Here is a 26043-nt window from a genome sequence, read left to right as displayed (position 1 = left end):
GGTATGTTATATTAATTTATTTGGGACACACCAAAAAAGGAAAGTCAACAACTGTTAACGTACAAAAGTACAGAATCCTGGGACAAGATTTACTGTCCTAATTAAAAAGGCACCATGGTCCCAAAGGAGAGTAATCAGAATACATCATTTAGAAATTTTCCCCCTGTTGCAGCAGAAACAGAGCCAGGCTTTGGCTCTATCCACAGTCAAACCCAGTTAAAAATAAAACCAACACAAGTATGATTTAAATGCGATAAACACTGCTCAGCCTGTACAAGATGTCATGAAAAGAATCACAGCCTAGAAGATGGTCGGAGTATTTTTTTTTTCCTTTTTCCAAACAGCAAAGGTGACAAATCACCGAATATATAACAGGAAGACAGCAGACTCCTGACGTCTTCAGCTCGACTTTCTGTAAGACATGTCAGTTAAACCAAAACTAGTAGGCTGAGTGTGGGGCTTTGAATGAAATGTAACTCCCTGTGGTATACAGGAAGTCAGATTTGACAACCTTAAATTCCCTGAATCCCTGAAAATCATAAAACACTATACAGCTGTGTTCCGTATTTGAGTCAACCCTGGTGGATTTGCTTTACACACGAGCATTTATACTGTCAGCTATATTTGTAATACAAAGGGGGTTTTACAGCAGTTATTAAAAAAATTCTAGTTCGGCGAGGTCCGAGCTTGGCTATATTCCCTGCTGAAACAGAGCTGCTGGTGTAAAAGCCCAGTGAGAGGCTCGAGTCCAGCACCTCAGGGCTGGAAGGCAAATAGTTTAAACGTGACATAATTTGCACGGGAAAGTCAGTGAAGCACGTCAGAGAGAGGAGGAGAGAGAGGGCTGCAAACCCTCAAGCAGCGGAAGCTGAAAAGTGTTGCAGAACGCGGGCGTGTGCGATTAAACCTGTAACGACACTACTGGTGATGTGGAATACACGGAGTTTGCTAAACATTTTGGAGCAACTTACCATGAAGAACTTCTTAGAGACAGAGTAAGGATCCTGGCCACTACTAACGAGCAAGGTCACTGCGAAGCTGATGCAGCACTCTGAGCCGGATGGACCCATCCTTAGGCGGAGGGAGGGAGCAAAAGTACGCCGGAGCCTGCCTGAGCAGCAAGGCCACGGCAGCTGCCACCTCTTGTGCTCATCGCTAGCTCTGCTGCGTCCCAGTCAGACCAGCAGCTAATTTGTGTTTCATTCCTCCTTTGGCATAGGACTTCAAAGCAGTCCAAGAACTGATTCATCAAAAGTAAAGGAGCTGTCAAAATTATTCGTACATGCATTTATTGTTAAGGGAGCAAAAGCCAAAGAATGAAACAGCACGAGTTAATGTCAGTAAAATGATGTGCAGGACGGAGAAGAAAGAAATGAGGGAAAGCTGAGATACTGGAGTGGGGAAACCAACATTCACACTGAAAGGTAAATTTGAAAACCAGGCAAGTTTGCACTCTTTCTACCAGAGAACTTTCGTGAACAAATAGAGACTTGGGGGTTTTAATCTTCAGTGTAGTCTGGCAAGGTTTGGGAATCTCACCAGAGAGATCTCCAGCACTGGGTTTCACTGAAAGTTCAAGTCTCTCATCTTTAAAAACCAGTAAAGCAACTCTAACTAAAAATGGCAGATACCCTCACACTGCGGATACCTAAGAATCACCGACACGTCACTGCTCAGGATGTATGTGGGCAAGAGGGTTACATTTTGTTCAAACAAACTCTGGGTGGAAAACTACCATTTCCACCCTGCTGGTCTGCAGGGACCTCAGGGGGTGGAAAAGCAAGCCCAGACTCAGGTGCTTACTGCTGTAAGTACCACAGCTACCCACACCTGGAAAGGCTCTTTCTTCCCTATAACCTAAGAAGACAGGATAACAGTTTATAAAATTCTTCCAATCTTAATATTAAATAATGCAATTTGCATCCTTCCCCCTTCCTCTCCCCCCCCCCCCCCCGCCCCCGCAGAAAATAAAATATTATCACTTCATTTAGGATTCACACCTCAAATCCTAGATTAGGGACTTCATGTTAAAACTCATCCAATTATGGGAAGGTAATTATCCTGATCAAGGAAACATTGTTAAAATAGAATCTAGAACAAAACATTCAGAATCACCAATGCTTTTACAGCCAAAGCACTCAAAAGTCTCCTGATCTCTCTCTCCCCCTCCTCGAGCAAGGGAGCAATCCCTTCACAAAACCACAGGGTGCCTCTCCAGGCCTGGGTAACACAAGCTGAAAACCAGCTTCCTTCCTCACAGCAATGCCAATTTCTGCTGAAAGGGGCCAAGCACCTTTCACTCCCATCGAAACCAGCAGGAGTTAGGGCTTTTCAGCATACGAATTTTCTATTAGCAAGAAGTCCAAGTTATTTCCCTGCAGTAAATGAGAGTCCTGTTTCGTACTGTTTGTTAGGCCACCACTGGCTCAGAAATGGTGAGAGACTTCCAAAAACCCACGGATGTAGACAGGACCTTGGAAGAAGAGGCTTAAGTGCTATGTAACTTTAGATCATCTGCTATGTTTGAGCCTTCACATCGTTAGCCACTGACTACTTATTCTTCCAAATTTATGTGTTTTAGTCCTTGCCGCTGTTGTCATTTCAGCACTCTTCCCCAGAGGCAAGATGCTCCTGAGCTCTGGCTTGGAGATCTACAACAATCACTTCCAATTGACGGTGGGATTTCAAACTTGCCTAACGTGTGCATTGCCACCTCGTACTCCAGCAGCTCTGCCTGCTGACTGCGGTGTGCGCTAGCAGTTTTTGACCTTCTGCACAGTCTCGTAGAACCCAGGCCTAACTCTCCTGATGCTCATCCGTATATGCTGGCACTCCAGGGGCATGGTGGCGCTCGCAGGAGTCGTGGTGCACCGGCGCTTCCTTCTGCCCCGCAGTGAAAACGCCGGAGCCCCGCCGTTCTCCTCTGCAGGGTAGGATTCATCCACACTTGTGCCTTCATCTGATTGCTCATCACTTTTATATTTCACTTCCTTTGCTTTGTTTCCTTCCTTCTCCTCCTTGGCGAGTTTCCTGAAGTGCTCCAGACATTGTATCTTTTGTCTTCTTTCCATCATCTTCAATTCTGGCTTGTCTGTGAAATCTTCATAGTACATTTTTCTTTCGCTTCTTTGATCTTCAAGAAATTTCCACTCAATACTAGTCATTTTTATTCCACTGTATTCCTCCAATTTATTTCTTGTCTGCGTGTCTGTACAAAATACATCAAAGAGCTTCTCCGAACTCTCGTTGAATTTGTCTGCTCGCTCGGTAAAAGCCTGGTTCTGTCTCTGCTTTCTGGTCTGATACAATCTTGTAAATTCCTCGTACATTTTGAGGATAAGTTTCTTTATGTTTTGTGTCGCAATGGTGTGCAAGTTGCAAACCAACCAGTGCTCTTGCAGGTGCTCAGCGAGCAACTGGGCCGCACCTTCTTTGGACCGCTGGGCCTGGCCAGCTCTTTTGGGCTGCAATAGATACAGCATATTCTGAACTACATCCTTCTTGGTTGGCAGTATTCCCCGCGTGAAGCCTGAAGCCTCTACATATTCAACAGTCCCCAGCTTCTTCCGTGCCCTCACCTCGGTATCCAGTGATTCCATCACTGCTCGTTTATCGTGTAGTTATGACATAATCTGAAAGACGAGAAAAAAAACCAAAGGGTATGTCAAATGAAGCTTTTCTTTTTTTCCTGCAGCAAAAATAAACAGATGAGAAAATGTGCTCAAGCCAATAAGATCTGGGATTTTATGGTGCACTCCGTTGCTGTTGGACAGCTGCTGCGTTAGCCCAGCCCATTAAACAGCTGCACGCCAAGACCATCTCGGCTCCTCTGTGCTGTTCTTAAAGCCCAATACAGTGCGTTTGTTTACGTTAATTAGTTTTTAATTGGGTTTTGGACTTCAAGTTGTAAATTACAGTAAATCAAGACCGCCTGGGGCATCGGGCTTCCAGGCCGGCACGAAGGACTGACAGGCAAGCCGCAGCGCCGCACAAGTTCCCTTGCGCGGGCGGCTCGGAGCAGGGGAGCTCGTTCCCCTGCGGCTCCTCCCGGCGACAGCGGCCCCGGAACAGTGACAGCTGGCCCCGCCGGTGCCCCCCGCAGCACCGAGGCCTGGGCTGCGATTACTCGCGGCAGCCCGCCGCGTCCCTGCCCAGGCCCGGCCTGCCCCGCAGCATGACTGGCACTTTTCCCGGCGGCGCGGTGGCCCGGGCCGAGCGGCACCGCAGCCTGTCAGCTGCGGCCCGGCCCCTCCGCCCCGGCCGGCGGGGCCCGCGGAGCCACGAGGCCCAGACTCGCCGAGGAGATGGGCCGGCCACAGGCCCCGGGCAGGCCTACGGACCCCCCACCATCTCGGCCGCCCTCGGCCGGCAGCTCCCGGAGGCGGCGGCGCGCCGCGGGGCCGCGGTATCGGCACCGGGGGAGCGGAGCCGGGGGCGCCCCCCACCCCCCTGCGGCCCAGGGCCCCCTGCCGCGCTGAGTCACGGCGCGGGGCCGAGAAGGCCCCGGGCGTCGCCCGCCCGCCCCGCCTAAGGCTTCCTGCGGGCCACGGGCCCCGGGCGGGGGTCGGCGGAGCCTGACGCGCCCTGCCCCCGGCCCGGCCCGGCCCCTCCCCTCCCCGGGGCTCACCGCCATCTTGGAGGGGGGTCTGCGGAGCCTGCGCAGGATGGATTGGGGGGAGCAGGCCGAGGTTGCTGCCGCCATCTTGGAGAGGGGCAGCGCCGCGGCAGCTACCGCCCGCCCCTCCCGGAAGAGCCCGCCCCCGCCGCTCCCGGCTCGACGGCGCACGCCGGAAGTGCGCCCCGCCTCGCGTCTGCCTCTTCCGGCCGGACGCGGCGGCAGCGGCCGCGGGATTGGTTGCGCGGGGAGAGGGAACGGCGCAGGACAGTGAGTGCGCGGGCGGCCCCGCGCGCTGCGGGCCCCACCCCCGGCATCCCCTGGTGGGGGGAGGGGGGGGTGCCCGTCGCGGACCCCAGGAGGAGCCGATTGGTCGTGCCGCGGGCGCCGCCTTCCGGGAGCCAATGGGAGCCCCGCGGGCTCGGCGTCTCCCGGCCAGTGGGCGGGCGCAGTGCCGTTGCGACTGTGACGGCAGCTGATTGGCCGCTGCACAGGCGGCGGGGTGCGGATTGGCGGGCGGGCGGGCGTCATAGCGGCGGGGAAGGTAGGAGGGACTGAGTGGATTGTCGGGTGCTGTTATTGTGGGGCAGGGGAGAGGGAGCTGATTGGTTAGGGCCATGATGGGGGGGAACGAGGGAGGGACCTCATTGGTGGACACGACGGCAGTAGGGCAGTCAGGAGGCTGCTGATTGGTGGGTGCCGTGGCGGTGGGGCAGGCAGGAGGGAGCTGATTGGTGGGTGCCGTGGCAGTGGGGCAGTCAGGAGGGAGCTGATTGGTGGGTGCCATGGCAGTGGGGCAGTCAGGAGGCTGCTGATTGGTGGGTGCCATGGCAGTGGGGCAGTCAGGAGGCTGCTGATTGGTGGGTGCCATGGTGGTGGGGCAGGCAGGAGGGAGCTGATTGGTGGGTGCCGTGGCAGTGGGGCAGGCAGGAGGGATCTGCCTTGTTCCCTCCGCCAGCACCGACTGTGGTCCCAGGGAGGCAGCAGCAGCGGGACAGTGACAGCAGCGATGGGTGCTGGGACGGAGCCGGCAGAGGGACCTGTCGACGCATGGCAGGGGTGAGTGCCTCGCCCCACTGCACCCCTGCCCACCCCCACACCACCTCACCCACCACCTGTCCCTGCAGGAGGATCTACCTGGACCACAATGCCACCACCCCGCTGGCCCCCGAGGTGGCCCAGGCCTTGGGGGACGCCATGCACCAGGCCTGGGGCAACCCCAGCAGCTGCCACCCGGCAGGTGGGGACCAGGGAGCCACCACCTTGGCTTGTGCTGCGGCAGGGCCTGGCTGTGGGGGCCCATGGCGGAGCTGCCTGCTCTCACCCTGCAGGCAGGAAGGCAAAGGAGCTCATCAGCAGTGCGCGGGAGAGCCTGGCGAGGATGGTGGGGGCCCGGCCAGAGGACATCGTCTTCATGTCGGGGGGCACAGAGGTGGGAGTGGCCGCCATGTCTGTGCAAGGCGGTGACCCCCCTTCCCACTGCCACGATGAGGAGGGTGGGGACAAAGGGTGCTGCGCTCCCTCTGGGCCTTCACTTTCCCCTCTGCCTTCCTCTTTTCAGGCAAACAACATGGTGATCCACACCGCCCGCAGGCACTTTTCTGACAGCCGGGCCGGGCTGGGGGACGGTGGGGGGATGCCCCACATCGTGACGTCAAGCGTGGAGCACGACTCGGTCCGCCTGCCTCTGGAGCAGCTGGTGACAGAGAGCCTGGCGGGTGAGCGGCAGAGGGACTGCAGGGGATGCGCTGGGGACACCTGGCTGCACACTGGGGTTTGCTGGGGAGGGCTTTGCTCTGCCGGCGTTTCCGTGGCAGAGGGCGGGGAACCTTCTTGCTCTGCCAGGTTCCCCCTTCTGCCCCTCAAAGGGCACTGACCCCCCATATGTCCCTGTTCCCTCGAGCTGGGTGCAGTGCCCTGCTGGCACCCGAGGCCAGGTGCTCCCGCCTGCTGCATGGGGCGTGGGCAGCCCTGGGTGCTGTTGGCTCTCCCAGAAAACCTCAGGGCTTGTTTCTTGGCTCACAGAAGCCACCTTTGTGCCTGTGTCCTCACAAAGCGGGCGGGTGGAGGTGGATGACGTCCTTGCCGCCGTCCGGACGACCACCTGCCTGGTTTCCATCATGTTGGCCAATAATGAGACCGGGGTCATCATGGTGAGCCTGAGAGCAGCAAGCGGTGTGGGGTGGGGACAGCCTTGCAAAAAGGTGCTGGGTGAGGGGCAGCAGGTGACCCCTGGGATGCAGATCTTCTGTCCTCCTACTAGCCTGTTGCAGAGCTAAGCCAACGCATCCGTGCCCTCAACCAGCGGAGAGCGGCAGAGGGGCTGCCCCGGATCCTGGTGCACACTGATGCAGCGCAGATGATTGGCAAGGGACGCGTGGATGTGCAGGAGCTGGGGGTGGACTACCTGACCATCGTGGGACACAAGGTATGGCCCTGTTCACATGGCCCAGATGCTCTTCGCCCTCAAAGATCTATCTGTTGGGGTTCCAGGGAGACTTTGGGAGCCCCCCACAGCTTGATACCTCATCAGTGGCCAGAGTTTTTCTGCTGGATGGTGCTCTGAAGAGGGTCTTCAGCTGGGTGACAAGGCTCCTGCGAGGCAGGGGGACCTTTTGGTGAGGGGGAGCAGGAGGAGGCTGAGGGCAGGGGACAGCTCTGCAGCAGCCTGTGCCTGTGAGACAGGAGGGCACTTGGATTTGGGCAGCAGCATAGGAAAGGGACACCTGGCAGGTGTCCCCAGGGTTACCGTGGCTGTTTCTTCCCACAGTTCTATGGCCCACGGATTGGTGCGCTGTACGTGCGTGGCCCGGGCACTGCCACCCCGCTGCACCCCATGCTCTTTGGAGGGGGACAAGAGAGGAGTTTCCGGCCAGGGTAAGGTGGCTGGTGGTGGCCCGGAGAGCTGAGTCTTGGGGTGGTGGCCAGACCACCCGTGGCTACTTAGTCTGAGCTGAGCTGGCAGCTGTGTCACCTGGCAGCCCTGGGGCAGGTAGCCCAGCGCAGGGAGATGGATGCGTGTGTGGGAACTGCAGGAGCCTGTGTGCAGGCTTTGCTGCAGGAGGAACCACAGGGTGGAAGTGCCCCCTTCCCCACCACCTCAGAGAGGTGTCTGGGAACCCCTGCCAGTGGTGAGGTGTTTCCCAAAGGGAATGTCCATGTCCCTGAGGTTGGGTTTCTGGTCTAGAGAAATAACTCACTGCTTCCCCTTCCCTTCCAGCACTGAGAACACCCCAATGATCGCTGGCCTTGGCCAGGTGAGTCGGTGGCGGTCACGGGTGCGTGGTTCCCTAGGGGTGCTGCCCCGTGCAGCCAGCATGGAGACAGCCACTGCTTATTAGAGGTGACATGCTCGGGGTTCTGTAGGGTGGGTGAACTAGTGGCAAAGGAGATGGGGCTTTCTGGTGCCAGCCAGCTCTGGAGCACCTGCCACAGGCTCCGCGTCCCTGGCAGCGGGTGGTCATGCAGTTCACATGGTGCAAGGCACCAAGAGGCTTTTGGGGGACGCGGGGGACCTGGCGACTGCAGAAGCTGTTCCTGGGCTGGGCCCATGTAGCAGGGGGCTGCGCATAGAGGGAAGTGCCTGTCTGGGTTTGCTCTCCTCAGGCTGCAGAGCTAGTGAGCAAGAGCTGGGAGGCCTACGAGGCTCATATGCGGGATGTTCGGGATTACCTGGAAGCCAGGCTGGAGGTGAGCAGACCTGGTTCCCGTTTGTCTCTCCCCTCCCGGGGGCTCAGCCTGCAGAATGTGGGGCCTGGAGCCAGGGTGGGTATGTACCTCTGGCCCTGCTACCTCCTCATCGGGACAGAGCTGCTCGCCAGCCCAGAGTGGCTCACAGCCCTCTGATTTCTCCAGGCCTCCTTTGGGAAGCAGAGGATCCACTTCAACAGCCACTTCACAGGCTCCAAGCGACTCTGCAACACCTCTAACTTCTCCATCCTGGGCCCAGGCCTTCAAGGTAGCTCTTAGCCCACCACTGTCCCATGACGGCACCCACGGAGCCAAGCACCTGCTCTGCACAGCACCCTGCAGCTAGAGACCAGCGGGTCTTGGCGTGAGCAGAGTGATGAGGCAGGCAATGGCCCTCGGAGAGAGCCTGGGTGCTGGGAGACCTGTGTTTGTGTGTGCTGCAGGGCGAAGGGTGCTGTCTCGCTGCAAAACACTTCTTGCCAGTGTTGGGGCTGCTTGCCACTCTGAGAAAGGGGACCGGTAAGCAGCTGGCTTTGCCAGGGCATCTTCCCACAGGAGCACAGGTGGGAGGGAGGGGAAGAGGACAGGGAAAGGGACTGTGGATTGCTGTGAGCAGCATCAGCTGGAGCAAAGAGGGTGCAGAGCTTTCCAGAGGGGCTGAAGGGCTGCAAAGGTTACACAGACACAGCTGGAATGCTTGACTTCGTCCCTCCTGGCTGTGGTGATCCAGCAGAGCTTGGAAGTACCCTTCAGCGCCTGGCACTGCCAGAAGAGAGTCTGCCTTAGGTCCACATCTGCCTGGCTCACCTGCTCAAGCCCAGTTGGGGTCTCCAGTGGGCTCCTTTAGGGGTGTGGGGGGATGGCAGGTGTGTTTGGCCTGGCCTAGAGCAATGCCCTGTAGACGCAGCAGAGCTGCCAACGATGGGGACACAGGAGATGTTCTTAGAAGGGAAAAGCCAGATCCACCATAGGGCAACAAGCCCAGTGGAAGCAAGTGCCTCTGGAAAGTGAGCAGGGCACTGTGCAGGAGACAGGTTTGCCTGGAGTGCATCTGCAGATTTCACTTCTTAATGGCTTGGTGAAACTTTCTGGTGATCCATGTGCTTCCTCCTCAGCCTTTGAGTTAAACCTGCTCACCCCCGGGTCTATGTTTCAGGCCCTCCTCGGTTCTGCTGAGCTGTGGGATCCCCTATGACGTGGCGCAGAATGCCTTGCGGCTGAGTGTGGGGCGAGACACCACCCGGGCAGATGTGGACCTGGTTGTGCAGGACCTCGTGCTGGCTGTGGCACAGCTGGACCAGGACCAAGCCCCATAGACCCTGGGAATCGCTCTCCAGTCATCACCCAGGTTCTCAGGACGGGATTGTGCCTTGCTCAGCCCCTGGTTGCTGGCTGCCTGTGTCAGATTTGGCTCAGGTTTTGCACCTCATCCCTAAGTTGAGCTGACTCAGCCTGCAGTTTGGGATCATGGACCAGACGCTGGGGAGGTGGTGGCTGGTGGTGTCAGGAGGAGGAAGCAGGGTCATCCATTTCAGCAGCAGTGTGCTCTTAGGTCTGCTTAGCTGCATCTCAGCTTGCACTCACAGCGATCACGGCGGGGCCAGCACAGCTCTGCAGCACATGTGGCAGGAGCAGAGAAGCTAGCACAGGCACGGGAGGCAGCAGGGAGCAGTGCTGAGAAGGGGGCTTTGCTGCTTTGGGGCTGGGGGAGCTCATCAAGAGCTTGTTCAAGACTCTGTCAGCCCCACTGCACGGTGCCAGCATTCAGGGAGTCCCGCTGTCAGATGCTGATTGCTTGCCAGCACCTACCCAGCTGGCCGCACATGATAGTCTCAAAGCTCGGCTCCATCCAGAGCGTAACAGGCGTGGAAGCCATAGGAGATGGAGCCTTTTGCCCTGGTTGCTTCCACAAAGGAAGCTGTCCTGCTGTCTTGTTGCTCAGAGGAGGAAAGACCATCTGCCCTAGAGGAAAACGAGGGTTGAGAGAAACACAGCAGGATTCTGGGCTGGGAACTGCCCTGCCCCTGCCAGGGCCCTAAGCTACCAAAGGATTTTTCAGCTGGGAAGGTGCTGGGCACGGCTTTCCTGGCGCTGCGTTGCATTCCCTGCTCCCTTTCCTCCTGTCCTTCCTACAGTGGGCAGAGCTCCTGTCGCTGGCTCCGCTTGCTCTGAAAGGAAGGGTTTTGTCGAGGCAGCCAGAACTGTGCCAGCACCCGAGGAAACACGTCTCCCCTGTTTGGCCCAGGCGGTCGCTCTCATCGCGGACACGGGAGGACACGAGTGTCACGCAGATTAGGAGCGTTGCCGGCTGGGCTGACTGATGTCAGGAAACCTGGTCTCCCTGCATATTCATAGAAATAAAGCAATTGCTGCTGCTATGGCTTTTTCCAAAGTAAAAATGTATTTTTCATGGTGTTTTCCATGGGGGAAGCTGAACTGGTTGGGGTCATCTAAGCAATGTCTTTTCCCTCAGAAAACACCCGTTTCCCAGAACAGAGGCACAGTCTGCTGGGGTGGAGAGGTGCCTGCTGGTCCTGGCTGGCATGGAGCCCATGGACACAGATTCTTAGATGCTGGTCTTTCTCTGTAGTAGCCACACATTAAGCACTGCCAGGAATACTGTTGGGAACCATAAAGCCCTGAGGCTTTTTGTGAATCTAATTTCTAACAAGTGTTAGGACCCAAGCATGCTGCCTTGAAGCCACTGGGTGCCTGTCAGGCTGTTCAGTGCTACTGCTACTGCTCACACCTCAATCTCAAATGCAGTCTTGCCTGTTTCTTTTTTTCTCTCCCTTGCATAATAGTTGAAAACTCTTTTAAGAGAAAGTGGTTCCATAGAACAGTGCTTTGCTTCAGGGGTAGATCTTTTATCTGTCACGGACCCTACAGTTCTTGGGGACCATTCTTTCACAGCTGTGGCACAACTAGAGGTCCAGTTTTGGGGGCTCTCTTGCCCTCATAGGAGGTTTGGGCTTCCTGCATCAATTCAGACAGAAATTTAACCACAAAGCACAAAAAGCTTTACTGACTTATTCTTTATACACACAGGAAATGCACGTTTTAACCACAGAAATACAAGCATTACTTCATTTAGAATATTACAGCCAAAGCATAAGAAGTGTTACAGAGGAAATGAATACTCTGGTTGACCATTTTAATGGTTTTACTGTTCATTTTCCTGCTGCCACACCGCACGGGAATGGGAGTCACTAGTGAATCCCTCTGTCCCTGTATTCCTGTATTGCCTTATCTGGGGAAGGTGAGGAAGAACATGCCTATGGCTCAGGCTGCGCTTCTGTGGGCCAGTCTGTGCTTCTGCTTCTGCACCCACGTGCTGGAGACAAACTGTTTTCTCACATGACAAAATGTCCATGGTTGTATGCACTAGAACCAATTCACCTGTCATGGAAGTCTGGAAATACCAACACTGCTACATCAGCTGTGAATTTAAACAGTAGAGGGAGGACCTGGCCACTACACTAGAACACAACAGAGTTAAAAGGAGTTACTTTCACGTGGTCACGGAGCCAGAACTGGACGGAAAAAACACAATTCATTTAATGGAAGAATCCACAATCTCCTGATAATCTTGCCTTCCTATATTCTTCCAGGACAGTTTATAACATGCAAGGAAAAAAACACTAACCAAAATAACGGCTCCCCCAACAAGATCGTAAGCACCTGGGAAGATCCGCAGCACAACAAGCTGCAGGACCATGGCAATGACTATCTCCAGGTGCTGTATGGTGCTGACCAAAGCAGGGTGGAACTTGCTCAGGGCATAGTAGACTCCCAGGAAGGCTGCTGTGGAGCACAGGCAGATGGCAAGGAGATAGCTCCAGGTCTCTCCATCCAGTGGGACAATTGGCTCTTGAAGTAAGAACATAGTGGATGCGCCCCACACCGTTCCTGTCCAACTAAAGGTGAACAGTGCTGTCCACATGCTGATGTTATCTTTGATTGATCTATAGACTATCATGGAGAGAGCAGTGGTCAAACCTGCCATAACGGTCATGGTATAGCCAAAAGCTTCCTTCCAGGTGCTCAGCAAAGAGTTTTCCTCCTTAGCAATGTTGGGGATCATGACCAGACAAACACCAAACACACTGCCAACTACAGTAATTATGTCTACGTAAGCCATTCCTTCATCTATGATTAAAAAAGCCAAAATGGCACTGAACACTGTAGTGGTAGCCCTCCACATAATGGTCCCATTGCTGGGGGGAACTATAGAGAATGAGGTATAAGCACAGGTAATAGAGATAACGTTGCAGACTCCATAGAAGAAGAGCCGGAGTCTGTAGCCTTTGGGGCCAAAGGGAGGCTCATGGTAGTAACACACAACAGTAATGGACAGCACCTGTAAGACTGAACGGATGAAAATTAACTCTAGGGATGGCACTTTGGAACGATCAGAAATTAGTCTTGTAATTAGAGCCACACATCCGTGAGCCACAGCAGATCCAAAAAGGACTACCCATGTTTTCCTTGACTGCAGTATGTTTCCTTCAGGAAAATGCTGGGACTGCCTGATCTCATCGGGTTTTGGCAGTTGTGCTGGCTGAAGCTTCGTCTCTATTGTACCAAAAAAGGTCCTTTCTCTCTTCTTCCCATCATTCAGTAGTCTTTTCTTAGGATTATCCTCCAAAAATCCTCCGGTATCTTCATTAACATCCTCATATCCCTCTTCTCCTGGCTGGGGGTAATGAGAAGTATATTTCACGGTTACTGTGTTAGGATGAATTTTCACTCGCTTTTTGACTGGGTATTTTTGGGAAGATGTATCCATTTCCTCAGTGAAATGTCCCGGTCTTAAGAAAAAAAATGAAGATGCACTGTTATTTTTATTTAATGAATAGCAAGAATTTACATTAGTATGTAAATGCTGTTACTGTTTACAAGCTACTTTTATCAACCAAGTACAAGTACTAGTAGATTGTTCTTGGTTTTGCTTTAATTTTCTGCAGAGTTACTACTAAATACCTTTGATCGTCAGGCCATTTGGATCTCCTTAAAAGTCAACCATGGCATTTCACCTTAAGTCACTAATTTTTGAAAATTATGTATATTCTCATTATGTATAGTACGTATAATGCATTCTCATATATTCTTACTCTAATGAGAAAGTTCTCTTGCTAAGCTTTTTGGACAGTATATACCCTGTAATTATGAATTACACTTATTGCTAATTGCTTGCTAATGTTGCAAGATTATGGAAGAAATCTGGCTGGAGGAGATGACCGCCTTGTTTCTAGACTGACAGCAACACAGGGAAACAAGGAGTATCCCTGAGCCAGTCAGCGTAGTCAGCTTATGAGTAATCAACATATTTTTGAACAGTATTTTGACAATGTTAAAAATTACATCTTCTTTTTACATCCTGTTATTTCCAGTGATTGGTTTTGCCACAGATTTGTTCTTCAAATCTGATTTTTTAGATAATTTATTTCCAATGGGGAAAAGCTAGACAATCCGGACCACTAACCAGCCCTTCCTGTGGCAGGCATTTAACAAACACAGCAACAAACTACCACCCTTCTGTCTCCGATTGAAGGTCCATTTCATGCTACCAAAGCAGCGCCCATGATCTGTGTGCACCGCTGTGACATGTGCAGCAACACATGTGGCGCTGCATGTCACAACGGCGGCATCTGTGGCGCTGCATGTCACAACGGCGGCATCGCCCTCCAAACAAGCAAGCAAGCCCTCTGCACACCTGGCCTTAGCCGGCACAAATGCCACTCGGCCGTCGCTGGCCCCGGCACAAATGCCACTCGGCCGTCGCTGGCCCCAGCACGTGCAGCCCACCTGCAGGGAGCCCACCTGCAGCCGTAATTCCTCCAGCTCTCCGCTGAGCATGCCATCGCTGTCCCCAGGCCCAGCATGACAGCAGAGGGTCTATTTAATTCAGGCACAGGGATGTCATTAAGATTACTTTGTTTTCACAGCGCCCTCAACCATCTGCACAAAAAGCCCTTCCAAAAAGAGCTGGCAGCAGGAGAAATGCGACCTTCCCTGTCTTCTACTCACCCCAGCAAATAAACCCATGCAGATCTTACCTGCGACAGAGATTTAATCCCAGGCCAGAAGGGGAGACACCTCTTGGTCATCTACATCTTTACAGGGTGCCTAAACAGAAACAGTAGATGCTCTCAGGTAGCAAACAGGAAAGGTTACAGACATCCCAGCACAGAAAGTAATACCCAAGGGAGGCATGAAACATTCTGCTGGTTTTTCAAAGCTGACAATTTCAGAAGCAACAGCATGCCCTTGAGGCCACGCTCCTTGGGAACTGGCAACCACCGTGCTTACGAAAAGACACCACCACAAAACCCAAGAAACTTCAGAAGGAGAGAAAGCAATCAGGGCCATCTTGCTAAAACCATTCCTCAGCCATCTCAGAATTATTGATGGAACTATTCCAAAGAACAAGCAATTGTTTGGTGAGCATAAGGTTCCTACAGCTTCGTAACGATAAAGTTCACCACCCTGTGCCTGCTGTGCTCACCAGCACCATGGAGGAGAGGATGCCCAGGGGGACCTGCCATCCAGTCATCCATCCCCAGGAGCAGCAGCTTGGCCTCTGCGGTGTCAGCAGGGGACAGGCAGGGACAGCCCTGCAGTCCTTGTCTGCAGGAGTGCCGCAGCACGGGAGCAGGCGGGTCCTGAACATGCAAGACCACAGCTGAGTGGACAGTCAGGCCAAACAGCACCGCAGTGGTTTGTCAGGGAGACCACAGATCAAAAGGCGATGTAAAAGTAGGTGCAATAGCTCTTCACAGAAACACTTTAAAAATACAGTGGCCAGGTTTAGCCTTTGCATTTTGTCCATCCATAATCTGCATCCCCTGTGTCTCCTGACAAAAATAATTTACATAAGAATGGGACATTCTTCCTTTTTCCTCACAGTTTATTGTATTTATTGAACACCCTCCCTACACCCAAGCTAAGCTGTAGCCTACTTCTTGCAGGCAGAGTGAATCCTGGCAGGGATCACAGTGAATGGGAGGTGGGGAGAGGGGCAGGCACCGAGTCCCAGCTCGGTCCTGCACAAGTAAGCGAGGGATCCTGGGGTGAAAGGGTTAAGGCCCAAGAACAAGGAAGATGTCGTAAGCACCACAGATATTTACCTGAACAAAAGAGGCTCCAGGATGGTTGTGGGGGGGTTACGAGAAGGCCTCCAGAACAAGGAAACTGTCATAAGCACTAGGTAGTTAGCTGATCGAGAGGCTCTGGATGGTTGTGAGATAGGGAGCTGCCTGGATAATCTCACTTTACAGAGATGCGCAGGACCATAAAGATAAGAAAGTTACAAAAGAATGGCAGCAATAGAAGATCCCTATGCCCGCTTAGAGACCACCAGGAGAGACACCAGGAGAGACAACTGTGAGTGTGGACCAGACACTTGCATATGTTAATGAGTTCCAGGAAATCTCATGTATATGTATAACTTTATGGTATCTAGCCTCTTGCAAGTTTGCCAGATTCTTGGAGCACTTACGGTGGAGCTATCCCCAGTGCTGCAACAAAGAAATTAAGTTACCGCTTAGTAACAAGTCTGCTGGGAGAGTTTTATCACATCTGACTCACTACCCAGCCGCACCTAGCTTCCCACTTTGATGAAGTTAGAAAGCACGGAGGTTAGGATGCTGCCCATCTTGGTACCGGGGGCACCACCTTGCTCTTGCTTTGGCAGGCTAACGTGCCCGGCCCCCAGATCCCTCACTGAAGCTGAGATCGGTAGACGTTAGAGGGTCTGAGGACAAGAAACAACCTTGTCTGTGCAGGAGACCTTGGGTAGCACTCCTGTTCCCGTTTCTGCCACCAGCCCATTTTCAGCAGAGTTCAGCTGAAAAAAAACAAAACGATGCCAGTGCGCAGCTAAATGGTGGAGGAGTATTCCAGAGTGCCCATTAATGTCGCTTAAATACTCCAAGAAACTTGAGAAGAAACAGCTGAAATGCCAAAGAGAGCAAATAAAGAGGGTAAGAGCTGGGTATCAGCAGTGCTAGCAGGCAGCCCAAACAAACCATCAAACATTTAAAAACACCCTACCAGAAACCTACCCCAGTCCCACCTGCTACTTGCACTTTTTCTTCAGATAAATTGTTAATTTCAGATTCTTTTAATATGCAAATGCAAAATGCACTGAATGGCTCCAGGAAGGCAGGATTTTCACAAGCACAGCTTTTCTCACCTAGCATTTTCCTTGTGGTACAAATTCACAATCCTGCCTTGCTGTCCCCACATCTTAAAAAACATCTAAGATCATCTTGATTTAAGGCACAATACATGGAACAGGAGTAAAATAAGTGGGAGAAAAAGAAGACAAAAGGTGCACGAGGCATTGTTACTACCGTGACAGTGGATCTAGCCTGTATAAACTCAGTCATTTCGTTAAGAAGCAGCCGAGTTCATGAAAACAAATCAACAAATTTTTTTTACTATTAGCATATGATGGTAACTTTGTTGGTTCCTGAGTTTAGATTACATTTTCTTCCAACAAGTATTGAAAAGGGTATAGAAAAGAGACAAAATGCAGTTGCAAATGTAGTGCTGGACCTGTGTAATGCATTCAGAGATCCCTCTGGAGGAAAACAACAGCTCATGAGCATGTAGCTCAAAATGGCTGTCCTGTACAGATGCTGTATTCCCTCCAGTATTCTTCAGCACTAAGAATGCTCACAGTTGGAAGGTCTGGAAAGAAGGTCAAACACATCAGACATGAGAAAGGCAGGAGATGAGAAGTAATAAAGGACAAAAAATAACGGGAGTTGCTTAAGCCAAAATCTAATTTTCTCTACTAAACATTGAGTATATTGACAAATGTTACTCCAACTCTCACATAGTAGATTTATTTGTACTCTTTGGTGACCTTGCTTTTCTTAACCAGTGAGAATTTCAGTGGAGACTGAGATTAGCGCATATCCCAAATCCATTGTTTGCCCAGATGCAAATTTAAAATAAACGGAAACCAGCACAGCCTGTGCAGAAAAACTACTTCTCTTTCTGCTAGAGCCTTTTGTGGAGTTCGCATGAAGTTTTTATTTTTCTTCATATCTGGAAACATAAAATGCTTTGAGTTTTCTATGAAAAGCAAAATTTGATTTTGAATCGAGTTTAAGACAAGGTTAAGCACTATGCAAAATTCTCATGTTATATCACAAAAAACATTCCCAATTCAAACGACAGCCTGGGACACCCATTTAAATTACTGGCTCATGGAACTCACTGACTGCCAAAGTGTGAACCCGGTTTTCCCATGGGTGAACAAATAATCACAATGGATTCAATAAACGTCACAAATCATTAGTAACTACACACTGTGACTTCTTTTAAAAGAAAAACCCGCAAACACTGCCGCCCCCCTCCCCGCCCCCAATCACTACACAGCAGCTGATTGGCCAGGTAGAGGTGCCACTCAGCTCCTGGGGGTGGGAGGCTGAGCTCCCCTCCTTGCCGTGCCTGAAGGAATTAAGGCTTTGAAGCCTGACTGGAGATTCGAACCGCAAATTTCCAATAAACCCACAGAACGACAGCCTCATCTTCTGCCAGATCGGTCAAAACCTGAAATATCATTACAAAAGATTTGCAGACATGGCAACTGCGGTCCTTACAAAGTCGAAAACAAGAAAATGGCTATCCCTGCGCTCTTGAAAGGCAGTCCTCGCAGGGACGTTCCTTTGCCTCTTCTGTGGGAAAAAACCTGAATCTCCACAACTGAGATTTCCAGAGGGCTGTAAGCAACCTCTATAGGATAACTACAGACTAACAGTTTCCCTTGAATACTGTACGTATGAAAGATCCACTCCATCCCTACAAACCCATGTAACTGACTGAACTTGTGCCACCTCCACCAAGAACTTGCGTGCACCGACTTCTCACAATGCAAATTTTGATTTTGATTATCAGGTGCAGGAAAAAAACTCCTGAATTCCTGTTTCAGCACCCTCTCCATTAAGACCACCTTTACCTTGCCGGAGATTCTTTGGTGCTTGATAGTCCAGGCAAAGGCACATGCCAAGGGATCTACACTCATGTGATGACTTGACTAGGGTAACACAACGTGAACGCAATGAGAAGGAAGAAAAGGCAACATAAGGTGCACAGGCAGTTAATGTGGGTATCACTGAAACAGTACATTGCTGCTACGCTTTTAAACTGTTTGATAAGGTGCTCGCTGGAAAATCAGAATACCTTTATCTTTTTTAGGCAGATGGTCTAAGCATATAAATCAATTTTATTGAAAATATATGCAAAGAAACTCAAGTCTTTATTAAAATGCAATGAATAACAGAAGGTATTTAAGAAAATGAAAGAGCAATTATACGAAAGTTTTTAGTACTTAAGCACAAGAGTGAATGTTACACGCAAACCAACAAACCAGTATCTCGTGTCTTCAAACGAGCCATCTCCAACAGCACTGCCTCGGGGAAGAGCCAGTACACCCTTCACAGAGTTAAAATATAAACCCTACCCTTAAGCCCCAGGAATTATCAGTACACTTCTGATAATATTTTGCTGCCCAAACCCAATCTGTATTCGTGCTAGCTCGCTGAAGCTGCCACATGTGACTTCAGTGGGGTTATATGCGACACCTTCCATTTCTCTTGCTCTCAATAGCCTATTCTCTTGCTATATAAGGGCTCCAAGCGTGTTCGGTTCTATGAGAAAACACTCTGCCCCGATTTCTGCATTCGTGGCCGTTGCCTGTTGCAACTACGACCTCTGCAGCTGCAACGCTGGCATTGAGTGAATCTGGAACAGGAGCCACCTCGTCTGCAAACTTCCACCCCGACCCCCCTGGTGTGGACAAACCCCGCACATCCAGGCACGGGGGTAAGCACGCACGGAGAACACGTCCACACTTTATGTACAGTCTCCTACAGCCCACGAACAGAGCTTGGCTAGATTTAAGCGAGGTCTTAAACGGTACGTGACAACCGGCTGAAACGAGAGCACAAGGTGGCACCTCCGGGTTTCCCGGGCCAGACGGCAGGCTGAGACCGGAGACGTTTTGCTGACTACCGTGCCTCTTCCTCCGGCAAGCCGCAGGAAGGCCGGCGGGCAGCAGGGCTGGGGGCGCCGCTCGGGCTGCACCGGGAGCGCGGGCAGGCGGCGGCGCCCCTGGAGCGGCGGGCGCGGGCTCACCGGGGTTCCAGTGCGCCCAACAGCGAGCGGCGGCCCCGGCCCCACCGGGCGCTTCCCGGCCGCCACCTCCGCGGCCCCCGCGGCGCGACGCCCGCCCGCTCCTGTTCCCGAGCACTTACCGGTACCGAACACCCGCCCGGCGCCGCCGCCTCGGCCCGCCGCGCCCTCGGCGGCCGCTCCCGCCTCTCCCCTGCCGGGGGCCGCCGCCCCCCTCAGCCCAGGGGCCTCATCGCCGCGGGCCGCCGGGGACAGGCCGCCCCTCCGGCACCCGGGCCCGCCCCGGGGCCGCGCCCCCGCCGCCTCACGGAGACCGGCGCCACCTCCCCGGCCCCGCCCCGCCCCCGCTCTGTCGCGACAGCCGCCCGCCTGGGCTCCGCCGGTTTCCTGTCACCCCGGCCGCGCCCCGCCCCCTCAGCGGCGCCGCTCCCGGCCGCCTTCCGCCCCGCCGCCGCGCGCGGGCACCCGGCGGCGGGGCGCATGCGCGGCGTTTTCGCGCGAAAGACGTTTGCGGCGCCCGCGTGCCGCCCCGACCCGCGGCGCCCCCGCTCCCCCCCCCCTCCCCGCGCGGCGGCGGCGGCGGGCGGGCAGTGGCGGCGCGCGGGCGCCAGGGGGCGCTGGGGGTCCGGCGCGCGGCGGCGGCTGCGCCATTGGCGGGTCGGAAATGCCGCCAGATGGCGGTTTAGGATTGCGGCTCCGGTGAGCGCGGCCCCCGCCAGCGCCGCCGCCCCGGCCCCGGCCCGCACCCGCCCGGACCCCGCGCGCCAGCCGCTCCGCAGGCTCCCGGGGTGCCGCCCGGCCCGGCGCGGCGCGGCCCGAGGTGAGCGGGGCGCGGGGGAGGGAGGGCGCTGAGGCGCCGATCCAAGATGGAGGCGCGAGGGGCGGGGGCAGCGGGCCGGGGCCGCTCGCTCGCTCGGTCTCCGCGGCGGCCGGGCCGGGAGCGGGCGCTGCCCGTGCGAGGAGAGAGGAGAAGGGGAGGGGAGGGAAGAGGAGGCGGCGCGGGGCGGGGCGGCTCCTGCCGGAGCAACGGGTCCCCCGGGCGCGGCGCTCTTCGCCGCCATCTCATTGTCCCCGCCGGGGCTGCCGGGGGCGCCGGGCCGAGCTCGGCGGCCTCTCCCGCTGCCGGGCCTGCGCCCCGCTCCGGGCGGCGGCGACGCTCCCGCTGCGCGGCCCAGTGCCGCGGGGGCGGGGGCGGCCCGGGCGGCGGCGGCGGGGGATGCTCGGGCGGAGCGGGGGTGGCGCTTCCGCCGCGCGGGGCACGGGGGTGGCGGCGGCCCCGGCCGGGCTGGGCGGCGGCGGCGGAGTTGGTGCCGTGGCCGCGGGGAGGGAAAGTTGCGGGAGCCGGTTCGGCTCGGCGCGGCCCGCTTCGCCGCCTGGGCCCGGCCCGGGGGAGGGCGGCGGGAGGGCCCGGGCGCCCCAGCGCCCCGCCGGCGCCTGGCTGGCGTCCAGGGAGGGGACAGGCGGGCCCGGGGGGGTCACACACTGGCGGGGTGTGGGGGGGGGAGCTGGGGCCCCCGCCCCGCCGCTGCTCCCCCGGTTGTTGGCGCGGGGGTCGCGGCGGGGCGGGCGGGCTGCCGGGCCTGGGGGCGAGCGGCCGCCCCTGGGCTGGCGAGGGGGGGACAGCCCCGTGCCGTGTCGCCGTGGGGTTCCCCCCGCCCCCGGGGTGGGCAAAGCAGCGTGCCCGTGCCCTAGCCCGGGGGGCCGGCGGGGCGGGCTGCTTGGTGGTTCCGGGCGGGGAGAAGCCGAGCGTCGGTGGTGCCCTCCGGCCGTACTGGGAGGAGGGACACCGGGTCGGGGTCCTGAGCTGTTGGACAGCAGAACCCAACCAAACCGAAAAAAAAAACCCCACCAAAAAAAATGGCGAGGATTCTGGTGGCAGGAGGAAGGCTTGTGCCGTGGGTGCTGGCGGCTTGGTGGCGAGTGGTGGGCACCGGGCGAGCCCTGGCCCGGCCGTAGGAGCAGCGCTGGCACCTGTGGGGCAACCTGCGGGCATGTGGCTGCCCATATCGGCGTCAAAAAACTTAGTTTCCGGTGAGACAGTGTGAGTTTAATTAAACTAAATTGAGCGGCTTTATAAATATTGATTATTTTGGTTGTGTTCCGCACGATTTTGAGGTTCTTGTAGCTCTGTAGAGTTAAGGCTAGTAACAGGGTTTATTAAGTCGTTGAGGAGCAGAAAGCCTTCTCCAGATTGCACCGGTAACGCAACTCTTCTTAAATTGTGTCATGTGTCTGGTGTGGTGGATGACATTAATGCCTGCATTTAGACACCTTAAGACTCGTTTAACTTTTCCACATTATTACCCTGGAGATAGGGGTGGTATGGGAGAAGGAGTAGTCCAGATTTTCTGGATCCAAAGCAGTTTTACTTTGCCTAGTGAGGGTTTTTTTTCTTCATCTGTAGATAGCAAGGTCATTTGATGAGTGTCTCTATGGTATAACTTGTGAAGAAATCACTGGGCCCCAAGGCAGTATGTAGGCTGTCTGTCAAAACCATGGGAAGAAGTTATTTCTTTTACCCAACTAGAGGCCAATCTGTCTGTTTGTTTTCTTTGTGACTCCACTGAGATGAATTTTTGGTGGCCAGCCTGAGGAAAGTCCATGTAGTGGGGTGCAGAGGTGTTTGAAATGGCTAGCCAAGCCATGATGCAGCAGGATTTCCTGCTGAGCGGGAGCGGAGGGGCTGACTCCTCCAGGGTTATGATTAATCCGAGAGGATGTAATTTTTACTGGCTGCTCAACACAGAGTGTTCAGTTGGAATTCTTGCTTGCTGCTGCTGACGGACACACTTGGGGGTTTATAGCAGTTGGAGTGCGTAGTGGAAAATGGTACTTGTCTGAAGCTGAACGAACAGTTAGTGCTGGTTCTGGAGGTTCCAAGCAGCTCTTCCGCAGCCCCTGTGTGTAACGACTGGAGCACGTGGCAGTTGGCAGCTCCCTGCCTCTCCTGCTTCCTAAGGTTTTACAAACGTGCTGAAGTTGGTGAGTTCACTGTGAAAGGCAGCATCTATGGCCGAACATTCACACACAGTATGCCATGGACAGAAGCTGGGAGGGCAGCTGAAACCCTGGTGTTAGAGCTCTGTGAGTGGGGTCTCCAAGCTGTTTGGCTACTGTCCCTGTCCATAGCCTGCCCTTCCTGTCGTGCAGAGTTTTGTGTGACATCTGCTGAAACTGCCGTGCATCTTTTGGTGGTTGAGAAGTTTTATGAACATCAAATGTCTGGGTGCACTGACAAAATGAGTTGTTCAGGATGTTTAGAAACGCAACAAGTGAACATTTTTTGTTTGAAAGAACCCTTTCCTAAAGAAGAGCATGTACTTCAGGTTTGCACTGGTGACTTTGGATTCTCTCTGTTCTTTCCCATTGTTGCAAAGACTGGCCCTTATGTGGCCAAATACTGGTATTTTAAATATCATTTAACTAGGCAAGTGAGCCCATAGAAGTGTAAGGATGGCAGTGGGAGAGAGATGCTTAATTGTGATGACTTTCTAAGAAAATAGTTTTACTGGGATAAGAACATATCTTTACTGTAACATTTGTTACAACGTAAATTGCTTTCTGGTCAGGTGCACAAAAGACTCAAACATCCTGCTGAAAGTTTGGAAGTGCTAGCTCTGTAGTTAACAAGACACAATGAAAGCAGCAAACTTGTCATCTTGTCTGCTTAAGTTATGCAGGAATGTGAGAGGCTAAGTTTGGATGCAGCACTATTCAATGGGTGGTCTGCCTCTCGGAGATCTGGCTCTCCCCATTCTGCACCTTGAAGTGCCCAAGTCTTTGGGTGAGGCTCTGGCTTTTGATGCTTGGAGTCAAAACCAGAAGCTGATGCTGAAGCCCAGTGCCAGGATAAGGAAGCGCCTTATCTAAGTCTGATGTACTGGCCTCAGGACTTAAAATGCTAACCAAAATCTGTTAGATCGTGGGGTTTTTTTGGTTTTTTTTTAAGTTTTGGGAGTTTATTGCAGTCACTCAAATCTCATCACGTGGAGCTCTGAAACTCTACTATTGCCGATTTCTGTCTCCTTTTGCTTGCAGTGCCACAAGTGTGTTTGCTCATTTGGCTAAAAATAGAAAGGAGTAGAGTTGGTTTTCTTTCTTGGAAAAGAGAAATCCTACAAAGTTTGTGTTCACCAGGAGATAATTGCTTTGTTGTTTCTATCCAGGACATCTGGGGATATGCTTTATTCTTAGCAGCAGCATTTTGCTTTTCCAAACTGCTTTAACTTTGTTGGGTTTGGGTGTGGAATATGTGATCGGAATACAAAAGACTTATTTCTTTGTTCCTCTAGGAAATAAGGCGTTGAGAGAATGTTATTGCGACCCTCTGTTGTAACTTTTCAGTCTGAAAGTATGCTTCCAAAAACAAGTGTTGTTTTGGGAAGGTCCATGTTAATTTTTTTTTTTAAGGTAAACACCACTTTCAGCTGGCTGAAAGAGCTGAAGAGGGAATCTTCTCTTTAGTTCTGATCTTGTAGCTACTTGCTGATTTCTGACGTGTCCTATTGAACATCTGAATGTAGGTAATGATTTCACCACTTGGCAATTTCTGTGTATCATTTGTGAGAGAATACCCAGTAACTCGGGTCCCTTCACTAATGTTAGAAAGAATTATGCTTCTGGGTTTGATAGTTTTGCAGCGTTTCCTCATTTGCATCTCTGCAGGCATTTGAGTATTTTGGAAAATGGTTTTTAATAGTAGCAGTATGCTTGAGAAAGCAGGGTGTCTTGGACAACAGATTCTTCAGGGTACCTTTACTGAACCCAAACGGTATCAGTGTATCCTGTTTTGAACTGTAGGTTAGATGGAAACTTGATAAATTTGGTAATTCTGCTTATGCAATCTCAAGACCACCTTATTTTGGAAGAAAATGCCCATTTATAATACTGGTAATTCTGTATTTCGTACAAATGGTGCAAATACAAGGTTTTTCATCCTTTCAGGCACCCGACTTTAATACGTGCTGCTCTCTGTGTACCTAAAGATGGAGACCGCGGCTGGCTAGCCACAGGCTACCATATGCTTGTTCCCAGATTATGATGCTAGTTCTGCGCAGGGTGGATTTGTAGTCCCAGTCTTAACACATGCAAATAGGCATTGGTTGCACAACATCATTTGGTGGGACAGGCCTCATGGCCACAGTTCCCAGTGTTACTAGACACGAGAGCTTGATGTGGGAGAGTATTCTGAGTTCCAGTCACACAGTCCTTAATCATGTATTGCAGAATTAAGAGCAAGAGGTTAAATTCTTAAGCCTGTCCTCCCTCAACTGAAAGGCAAGTTTTTTCAGGTGGTTCCTGAAAGTAATGTTTTACTAGAAAGCAGCAAGGGGCAACATCCAGCCAACTGTGTTCCTTGCTGTGCGGGGTTACAGCAGAATATGTGCTATTTATTCTACAAATAAATCTAAGGAGTCTATATTCTGTAACTCTCTGTATAGCAGACTTGTATCAGCAGCTTAGCTGAGTGAGAACAATGTTGGCAGATTGTTCAGTTCATAGGAGAATAGTATTTCTTTGTAGAGTTACATAGGAATAGACCTGTGTGTCAGAAATGTTTCTAAATGTCAAATATTTTTCTACAATAAAATAAGAAAAATCAAACCAATTCATTTTGGATGCATTTTTTTATATGTATACTAGCGTTGGTGTTTATTGAAACAAAAATCAAATGACAAGCTGAGAATCTGTTTGCTCTCCCCCACATGAGGGTTTCTCTCTCCATTTTAGGGTTAGAATCCCCAAGGGCCAGGAAGATACCAATGTGTTGGTGTTTGTAAGCAGAAAATAAAACTTCATTTGTGAATGGGTAACAAATGCCATCTTAGAAGGGTGATAAATATGCCAGTTTTGCATTGTTATTTTCTCAGCTCTGTTCACTAGGACCATAAGAGCTTGTTCCTGCCAGTGGAATTGCACAAGATGGTTGAGCTGATCTGCCAGCCTGCCACAGCTGAGAGCGCAATCTCTTTCTCCACAGCTGCACAGTTCCTCCTTTTCCTTTGTGCTAGTGCTGCTGTGGGCTTGACCTTTCCTTGAGCTAGTTGAATTCCCTACCTGGCAAAAACCACCTGCTTGGGAGGGGTGTTTTTCTGCCAGGTGAATGAATTGAATCAGGCTATCAGAGTAAGGTGATGCAAGGTCAGTGGCAAGAATATTTTTTGGGGAAAATGGTTCTGGAGATTGAGACCCTTGCTTCTTCAGGTGGGAGATTCTGACTGACTCAGCTGTGTATGCTCGCCTTGAGTGGCCATGTTCAGCGGCAGAGCCCATCACTGGGTGTGTAAAGTTGGGATTCCTGCTGGTAACACTCTTACCTTTACTGAATTCCCCCTGCCAGCTTTCCTGTCCATAGCCCATGTGTGTTCTTCTGTTCTTTGTGGCTGGTCCTGTCTGCCTTACCACAAATAACTTGGTATCATCAGCAGGTTGTTAGCATTCACCTCCTTTTCCAGATGTAGGAACATCTCAAACAATTTGGGCTCCAGCTCATACTCCTGTGGGACTTCGCTGGTGGCCTTACTCTGTTGTCAGAAATGACCATTTGTTTTGCTCTTTGTTTCCTCTCTTTTAACCAGATAACCTATCCA

The 26043-nt window shown here is 52.8% G+C and overlaps 4 protein-coding genes across 16 annotated transcripts in view; 2 read left to right on the top strand and 2 right to left on the bottom strand.

Moving 5' to 3' along the window:
- Positions 1 to 2: 2 nt before the first annotated feature.
- Positions 3 to 4769, bottom strand: LOC119156519. Its single transcript, XM_037406308.1, has 2 exons — positions 4628 to 4769; positions 3 to 3632 (listed from the first exon to the last, which is right to left on the bottom strand). The coding sequence occupies exon 2, from the start codon at positions 3597 to 3599 to the stop codon at positions 2754 to 2756; it is 846 nt and encodes a 281-aa protein (XP_037262205.1). The 5' UTR covers positions 3600 to 3632; positions 4628 to 4769; the 3' UTR covers positions 3 to 2753.
- SCLY (selenocysteine lyase) lies at positions 4635 to 10708 on the top strand. 8 transcript variants are annotated; one of them, XM_037406297.1, is made up of 14 exons: positions 4635 to 4885; positions 5534 to 5674; positions 5743 to 5855; positions 5947 to 6047; positions 6177 to 6333; positions 6641 to 6768; positions 6879 to 7043; positions 7386 to 7492; positions 7836 to 7872; positions 8222 to 8305; positions 8471 to 8573; positions 8749 to 8824; positions 9462 to 9653; positions 10441 to 10708. In XM_037406297.1, exons 1-13 carry the CDS (start codon positions 4665 to 4667, stop codon positions 9619 to 9621), a joined length of 1593 nt encoding a protein of 530 aa, XP_037262194.1. In that variant the 5' UTR covers positions 4635 to 4664; the 3' UTR covers positions 9622 to 9653; positions 10441 to 10708. The 8 variants fall into 8 exon arrangements, with proteins under 8 accessions (XP_037262194.1, XP_037262195.1, XP_037262192.1 ...); XM_037406298.1 differs by having other exon boundaries at positions 6921 to 7043; positions 9462 to 10708; XM_037406295.1 differs by having other exon boundaries at positions 9462 to 10708.
- A 594-nt stretch (positions 10709 to 11302) lies between these two features.
- On the bottom strand, positions 11303 to 19860 carry SLC35G2 (solute carrier family 35 member G2). 3 transcript variants are annotated; one of them, XM_037406305.1, is made up of 3 exons: positions 19576 to 19860; positions 14365 to 14434; positions 11303 to 13116 (listed from the first exon to the last, which is right to left on the bottom strand). In XM_037406305.1, the coding sequence occupies exon 3, from the start codon at positions 13092 to 13094 to the stop codon at positions 11859 to 11861; it is 1236 nt and encodes a 411-aa protein (XP_037262202.1). In that variant the 5' UTR covers positions 13095 to 13116; positions 14365 to 14434; positions 19576 to 19860; the 3' UTR covers positions 11303 to 11858. The 3 variants fall into 3 exon arrangements, with proteins under 3 accessions (XP_037262202.1, XP_037262203.1, XP_037262201.1); XM_037406306.1 differs by lacking the exon at positions 19576 to 19860 and adding an exon at positions 14814 to 19552; XM_037406304.1 differs by lacking the exon at positions 19576 to 19860 and having other exon boundaries at positions 14365 to 19552.
- Positions 19861 to 20063: 203 nt separating this feature from the next.
- The window catches only part of STAG1 (stromal antigen 1), a 199687-nt gene continuing 193707 nt past the window's right edge, over positions 20064 to 26043 (top strand). For 3 of the 4 annotated variants that reach the window (XM_037406291.1, XM_037406290.1, XM_037406289.1), the window contains exon 1: positions 20064 to 20273. The gene's annotated coding sequence lies outside the window, so the exon portion shown is untranslated. The remainder of the gene's footprint in view (positions 20274 to 26043) is intronic. The other variant, XM_037406292.1, reaches the window with a different exon arrangement.

This window comes from Falco rusticolus, chromosome 13 (assembly GCF_015220075.1).
Source record: "Falco rusticolus isolate bFalRus1 chromosome 13, bFalRus1.pri, whole genome shotgun sequence".
NCBI classification, from domain to species: Eukaryota; Metazoa; Chordata; class Aves; order Falconiformes; family Falconidae; genus Falco; species Falco rusticolus.
Note: the sequence above shows the minus strand (reverse complement) of the source record. Positions and strands in the feature narration are given on the sequence as shown.